This window comes from Trachymyrmex cornetzi, unplaced genomic scaffold (assembly GCF_001594075.2).
Source record: "Trachymyrmex cornetzi isolate Tcor2-1 unplaced genomic scaffold, Tcor1.1 scaffold117, whole genome shotgun sequence".
In the NCBI taxonomy this organism is placed as follows: Eukaryota; Metazoa; Arthropoda; class Insecta; order Hymenoptera; family Formicidae; genus Trachymyrmex; species Trachymyrmex cornetzi.
Genome location: NW_017295730.1, coordinates 1,641,806 through 1,649,196, shown reverse-complemented (window position 1 = coordinate 1,649,196; position 7,391 = coordinate 1,641,806). Strand labels below are relative to the sequence as shown.

General features: G+C 41.1%; 3 protein-coding genes across 3 annotated transcripts in view; 1 reads left to right on the top strand and 2 right to left on the bottom strand.

Moving 5' to 3' along the window:
• Positions 1–1,266: 1,266 nt before the first annotated feature.
• LOC108766230 (uncharacterized) lies at positions 1,267–2,561 on the bottom strand. The gene has a single exon (XM_018515397.1). The coding sequence runs from the start codon at positions 2,431–2,433 to the stop codon at positions 1,630–1,632; it is 804 nt and encodes a 267-aa protein (XP_018370899.1). The 5' UTR covers positions 2,434–2,561; the 3' UTR covers positions 1,267–1,629.
• A 56-nt stretch (positions 2,562–2,617) lies between these two features.
• On the bottom strand, positions 2,618–4,411 carry LOC108766221 (uncharacterized). Its single transcript, XM_018515388.1, has 2 exons — positions 4,150–4,411; positions 2,618–3,728 (listed from the first exon to the last, which is right to left on the bottom strand). Exons 1-2 carry the CDS (start codon positions 4,321–4,323, stop codon positions 3,261–3,263), a joined length of 642 nt encoding a protein of 213 aa, XP_018370890.1. The 5' UTR covers positions 4,324–4,411; the 3' UTR covers positions 2,618–3,260.
• Positions 4,412–6,413: 2,002 nt separating this feature from the next.
• Positions 6,414–7,391, top strand: part of pkaap (A-kinase anchoring protein pkaap) — a 3,902-nt gene continuing 2,924 nt past the window's right edge. The window contains exon 1 of the mRNA XM_018513867.1: positions 6,414–7,143. Coding sequence (XP_018369369.1) covers positions 7,119–7,143 — 25 coding nt within the window. The 5' untranslated portion in view covers positions 6,414–7,118. The remainder of the gene's footprint in view (positions 7,144–7,391) is intronic.

The following is a 7,391-nucleotide window of genomic DNA, read 5'->3' as shown; positions in this document are numbered from 1 at the left end:
TATATATATATATATATATATATCGTCGCGGCATTGTTGATACGCTGTAAAACTTTTGTAATTTATGCGAAGATTGGAAGAGAGATTCCCTCATGTTTAAATCTGAACTATATACTTTCCCTATCCGCAATTTTCCGGACCAACTTTCATAAAGTTGACGTTATCAAGAAGGTATATTTTTACTTAATTACATGTTTCCTTGTTCCTTCATAATCTCTCGGTTCTGAGATTGAATTTTTATTATAAAAAATTTTTAATTAAGATTGACGAAAGATTTACTTGTGTAAGATAAATAACAAGTTCTTGTCATTTTTTTATTTTCAGTCGTTCATAATTCAAGAATTTTTTATCTTGCGGCTAATTGTATTTTTCTCCATTGGTCTCCAGCTAAGAGGAGATGCGCGATATTGGAAATGATCCTTGTGATGTTCCTTGAACGTCTCCTCATCCTTATTACATTTGGATTGCGAAATCGCCATCAGGAGAGAGGAACGTGATGGTATTAATAGCATTAACGATATTCAACGATGGAGGCGTGGTGGAATTGCTGAAGCTGATCATCCTCATCAGCGACGTATCAATCGCGCGTCGATGTCCCTCGCGGCGATAACCAGTTTTATTCAAAGGAAAAGGAGGAGCAAGAGACGGAAGGATACGCGATGATGCTAAAGACAGAGCGTAATAGTTATCACACGCGGTACGCAGGTGTATACATACACGTGTACGTAGGTGTGCGCACATCTATAGTCACCAATCTCTGTAAAGGGCAATGTCCTATCGTGGCCGTTCGCGGTGAGTTCGTTTCCCCGATCTGTCCGTCTCGCGGCTTGGCGCCTATTACCGTAACCTTGCCCTTGCTCTTTCCTCTCGCTCACGCTTCCGCCTTGGGAACCGAATCAACGCTGTCGCAGGATCGCCGCCGGTCTTTGGGGAACGACCTTCGATTTCTGGAAATTCCCCGGAGGGTCGACGTACCGTACGCCTTATGTGACTATCTCCGTCCCCGATTGAAGAATACAAAATCCGAATTTTGGCATTTAAGAATTCCCGACGGTAAGAATCTTATTCCCGATAGATGCTATTTATATACTGCGGTGATAAAAAAAAGATTAAGAAAGGTAAAAAGTATTAAACAAACGAAAAAATAATACCAACGATCTTTATGTATTTTTGATCTCTAAGAGAGCTTATTGATTTAAAAAAGAAAATGAAAATTACATTAGAATTAAAGAAAATTAGATTTACCACACTGCAATTTTTTTCGTGATTTTCTCTTTATATTTAAATACATATTCACATTGTTATTGTCGTTTAAGTATTTTATTGATCAAGTAGCTTAATAGATACATGCAGTAAATCTTCGCACATGTATACTTTATATAAGACGATAATTATCTCGCATTCAGCGTATTTTACGTGCTAAATTAAATAATTCGTTGCTCTTCTCATTTTATATGGGATGATTCTTGCACTAATAAGCAAAAAAAAATGCTTTCTATCAGCTGATGTAATAAATCTGATATAAAATTCATGCTAAATAAAAAATAAAATATCATATGAGAAGTAATCGCATGATAATAACTAATATATTTTGATGTTTAAGATCTACAGCCATGGGGGAACTTAAAGCTAAAGAGAATCGGCTGATTCGTCGAACTGGCAGACGCCGAACGCGTCGCGATGTCTTCCTGGACCGCAGTTCTCAACGCCGTCGCCTAGCAGTCTGAGTTCCTGCTGCTTCTCCTCGGCCAGCGGAGACACGTCGTTTTTCTCAGCGTTCGAAGAAGACAGTGCGACGTCCTCTTCCCCAGATAGCTGCTTCTTTAACGATGGTTTTCCAGGTTCATCGTCAGGATTCCAAACCACGTTCCCAACCATGCTCCGAGCCCGGCCATTGCCTCCTGTCTTGGGTCTGGACGTCTTCCTCGCGTTCATGAAGTATCCCGGAAGAGTCGGCACCTCGCGGCTTTTCGGAAAGTCGAAATTCTTCACATTTCTTGCGATTCTGTCGATTTTTTCAGTTTGCCCATCACCGACAAGTGCCAGTTGTTGATCCAAGATGTTCAACGTTTTCGTATCTCCTTCCACTTTTCGTACCGAATTTTCTTTATCTAGATAATTCTCATTTATCTGAATTTCCGCAGAATAGGGCTCCTCTTGGTGAACCTCATCACTGGATTTGATCGCTCCTTGTCCTTTCGATCGAGCGTTTACCGCTGCCTGGATAGCATGCCATGCTAGATCACTTATGTCGTTAGCGCTGGTACTACCGCTACTACCTGGGAAGAGCACAACGAAGAGGAGGTTCTTTATCGTACCGTGCCCGTTGATCTCGCCATCCTGCCGTTGATCGTATTTTGCCGGAGCGGCGCCAACCTTGGCGAACGCGAAGAACGCCGTACCGAGGAAAAATAGCATCTGGACTATCGCCATCCTCGTGATGTATACACGTCGATCGCACACGCTACGCTGTGATGCGTGTAGGTGAGCGAGATGAGAGATGCAACGAAGTTCGACCTTGCAATACAATGCTCTTCGAGCAACGCGAGCGATGGCGCGCCCCCGCCGTACTCGGTGAGACCGTTGCACGAACCGGTACGCGGAATCTGTATGATAGGGGGATCCATCTCACCATAGGATTACTTATAGGACACATCGCCACGTCGATTGGCGTGGGAACGATACCGATCGCCTGTACATCGATATCGTTATGGACCATCGCGGATTTCAACGACGCAGCTAATTACGAGTTAAAAACAAACGTTTAAGCAGAAACCTCGAGCTGATGATAAGAAGAATCAAGAGTTAAAATGAACGGAGGAAAAAATACAAGCTTGCACGAGATAAGAGAGGTCTTTTTAGCTGAACTTCTTTTCTTTCTACGTTAGAGAAAAAAAAAAGAGAGGATGAATCGTGTAAAAAGTTCAGCTAAAAAAAATACGTTTATATAAGAATATGCGTGCGCTTGCGTTCTGTGAGTATACTTTAATCATGTATTACCTCTTTTAGGAAAATTCTTTTGTCCGGAACTGTAAAACAAAATAAGGAAGCGCGTCAAGTACTCGGAGATAATTATCGTATTATAAAAATGCAAATGGGATTGTTTCACGATGTGAAGGCAAACATGGCGTAAATTCGATGCATATATGGCACACCTTCAAAGGACACTTGTTTTTAAATTTACTCCTCCTAGTTTTTGCCGTCTGAATCCGGTCGATCGAGGGAGGACCGATCGATCAGAGTGGGACATTCGGTCGTACTCACGGCAACAAGCGATTCAACCACGATCGACAGCGACCGTTGCCGTTCGGAACATATCCAAATTTGCAGCGCTTTTGCGACCGCACGGCGTGCGCGGATTTCACCGTGGTCGAAGGTGTTCCGGCTCCAGCTTCCTGTTGACTCTTATCGTCATCGTTATCCGCATTCGGCGTCGAGCTCGTGGTACCAATCAACGAATCAGCGTTCGGGATCTCTTCGTCTTTGGACGGCGTCTTGTCGTTCTCGGTACCATTCGATGGATTAGCATTCGGGGCTCCTTCGGATAGCGTTATGTCGCTCGTGGTCGGGCTTGAATTATTGACAGACTCCGAGACGGTTGAATTTTGTGACGGCAGCGGCTCGGAAACTTGCGTGACATCATTTTTCTCCGTCGTGGAACTCGCGATAGGCCTGTTTCCCGGTGGCTTGATGGTAAAGTCGGCGTAATCATATAAGTAATCGTAATCCTGCGAAAGCAAGGACGATGTCGACGGTGATTTTTCAGTGGTACTCAAAGCAATCTATTTATTATTAAATGAAATATGTAATTTGTATAACGCATTCTGAGTACAAAATGTCTAAAATGGATTTTGTAAATTACAGGCTCGCTTCAATCTCGTATCAAAATCATCATATATACATATATGTAGAACTAACGCAGTTACAAACTGAAGAAAAGCTTCGACTATTTCATCAACGGTAAGTTGAAGCGCAACAAAATAAAAAAATATATCATAGTGAAATTTAATTTTTATGCTTTCTCGAATAAAGAAAGAAATGTAAAATAATTTGAGAAAAAAAGAAACAGGAAAAAACTATGAGAAAAATTATAAAATACGTCCTAGTTAATAAAGAAAGAAAAAGACTAAAAAAGAGGAAAGGATTTACCGTATAATCGTCCAGAAGCTCGGAGTTGACCAGCGCAATCACCTGCAGGTCCTTCAGGTCAATCTGCACGTTCACATCGCCGGTCTGTCGCTGATCGTAGACCGCCTTGGCCAGTGCGGGAGGAATCGCGATGGTGACGAGACAGGTCGCGAGGAAGCCGTGTAGGGCGAGCATGATCGTCTGTGATCGATCCTGACGTGAAGAGGACTGAAAAATGGATGGTAGCGAACACCCTGGGGGCCCCAACCTGATGTGCCTCACCGCCTCCGGCGGGAACCCGCTGACGAGACAGCCGGTTCGCTCTCGGGACACGATTCAGTCCCGCGTTCGCACTTACATACAAAACCGGTATACACACCGCCCGGTGGACACCTCGTCTCGTATTCCTGTGTCTCTCTGTCACCTCCCGGCGTTCGTACAGTACGATGCCCGGCCATTGCCCTCTCGTCGCTACGCGGTCTACCTTGACAGCCGGCCTTCGGAACGCGTATAACATCGCGTGTGTACACGCAATCGGATCGTCGCTCACGTATATTTTAGTATACGCTTTCGTACCTCGGTCATCAGAAGTGTTTGCACGTGCCCGTAACGATCTCGAGAGAATCCGGACAGGCGGGACAGTATCGTCCACTTGGCACCTGCTCGAGAGATTCACTCATTCGAGAGAGAGAGAGAGAATGCTTTTTAGATATATAAATAGAGTAAAGAGATCTGCAAGAGGGAACGAAGTGCTCTTGAAAGAATTGCAACGTATGAAACTTTACAATGTATCGTTTTGTAATTCGTTGCTCCTCTCAAGGAAAATATGTCTTTCAAATATTAAAGTAGAACATATAAGTCATATATATATATCCTGACAAAACGACTCTAAATTAATTACTGGAAAATTATTAAAAAATTACTTTACAATTAATAACTATTCATTTTAATTGACGTTATCATGACTTGTCTGCTCAGGTACATATAATCTTAATAAAAATCTTTCAATGCCTATTAGAGCTGATACAGGATATTATGTGTAATAACCAATTTATTAATAAACAATAAAATTGTATAATTATGACATCAGGTAAACGTTTCGACCCTATTATTTGGGTCCTCTTCAGTACCAAAAAAACACCAAAAAAAATTATATAAATAAATGTGTAGAGTAAGTATGTAACAGCAAGGTTGAAAGTTGCGAAGATTGTGTCCATTTCAAATGCATGACAAGAATTTGGCAGAATTGATGTCATGAATAAGGAAATGGGCTGACGTACATTTCAGAGATGCATCCCTTCATTAATTGAACAATCAATGACGATAGATTCGACGCGAACTTAACCGTCAGAAATCACAGTTAGTAATGAGATTTATAATGAGATAAATGCATGACATCAATTCTGCCAAATTCTTGTCATGCATTTAAAATGGACACAATCTTCGCAACTTTCAACCTTGCTGTTACATAGTTACTCTACACATTTATTTATATAATTTTTTTTTGTGTTTTTTTGGTACTGAAGAGGACCCAAATAATAGGGTCGAAACGTTTACCTGATGTCATAATTATACAATTTTATTGTTCATTAATAAATTGATTATTACACATAATATCCTGTGTCGGCTCTAATAGGCATTGAAAGATTTTTATTCAGATTATTTCTAGAGAGCCTTTATCTTTGATCTATTGTATATATAATCTTATTGTGAGATGTAGGCTGTAATTCGGTGAAGGAATATCCGAGGAACGATACAGAAAATCTCTGGCGCTAATCCGGATTTTAATTTTAATTAGACCTGTCTTCTGAATTTATTTAAAATTCTAATACCCGTTTTCACTAATGTTCTAATTTTTAAAGCTAAAAAAATGAAGAGAAATTGAAGTGAGATTAGAATTAATATACATTGATAGAAATAGGCATAATGGTTGTGAAACTGAAAGTATGAATTTCATAAATATGTATTATATGGAGTATATATAAATTAACAAAACAGAGACGCCCGCAATAATTAATTATTTTATTTTTTCGGAAATATCAGATATAAATGTTACAAATAAAATTATCAAACACAAATAGCAATGTAAAAATATTCCAAGAAATAGAATTACAGTTTAAGGACTATTCTCTTTAATAACGCGCCGTAATCTGCTTGTCTCTTTTTCATAAGCAGTCATATTTTAATATGCGTGATAAATTTCACAAGAAAAAAAGCGCATCAAATACATGAAATAAATAAAAGAAATATATGAGATTTTCACAATTTAATATAAAATTCCGACAATCTTCTGAAGCATTCGAAAAAAGCGCGCATATAAGTGCCAGTAGTTTCTCTCGCTACAAGTGCACTTTCCACACTTTCCCTTCACCCCTCGCCTATATTCGCGCCGTTGGAGCGCGAAAGTGCACGTCAAACACATTTAATTTCATTCTTCATAGTTAAATTTTTCATACAGTTCTTTCCTCCTTTTTCTCTTTTCAACTTCCAATTATTTATCCATTTCATTCCAAGTGCAGGGAGGTATGATATAGTACGGATGGTACAGATACAAAGAACAGGTCTCGCGGGGGTTGAAGAAGGAAGTGTAGGCGGCCCGCGGATTCTCGCATTGCTGCACCTGCTTACACCTTACGCGAGTGTGTGTTGTAATCGGCGAGAATGCAAACAACAGTAATCTGTCATCTCGCACGCCTAATAATGACGCCGAGGCGAAATGTCGCGCGCCGCCGCGTGCGCGCCTAGCCCCGGGTGCGGAACGTCGTCGTCGTCAGCGGGATCCGCGCAGCGCGGAGGCTCGGGACCGTCGTCGTCGTCGCCCGAACCGCGATCCCGATCGCGCGGCACAGCCTGACACTTTCGGAGCGGTGCCGTTAACGCGCTCCGTGGGATGCGCTCCTGCCGCATTCGTAAAGCATCATCCGTTGTTTACCTTTCGACAACCCTCGCGTCATCGGCGACCTTTATCATGTTACGCGCTGACACGAACGATGCTCCAATTTTTTAAGAAGATTGGTAATTATATCATACGTCGCTTTTATGTCGCGACGTAAATTACGAAGCGGACGAATCATCTTCGTCTAGCACGCACAATCTTAAGTGTCCAAGCCTGACCTTCTGACATTTCCAACACGCAACATGTTTTCCTTTTATTTTGTTTCTTCTTTTATTCTTGTTTCTACTGAGATATTTGGAAATTGCGTTTCATTATTCAAATTGAAATTTACCTATTTATATATATGTAATATTTTATACACACACGC

Excerpts from the sequence above, each read along its gene's own strand:
- LOC108766221 (XM_018515388.1), bottom strand. The coding sequence starts at position 4,323 with ATGCTCGCCCTACACGGCTTCCTCGCGACCTGTCTCGTCACCATCGCG. Across the intron at positions 3,729-4,149 it reads AGCTTCTGGACGATTATACG|GATTACGATTACTTATATGA; the intron begins GTAAATCCTTTC and ends TTGCTTTCGCAG.
- LOC108766230 (XM_018515397.1), bottom strand. The coding sequence starts at position 2,433 with ATGGCGATAGTCCAGATGCTATTTTTCCTCGGTACGGCGTTCTTCGCG.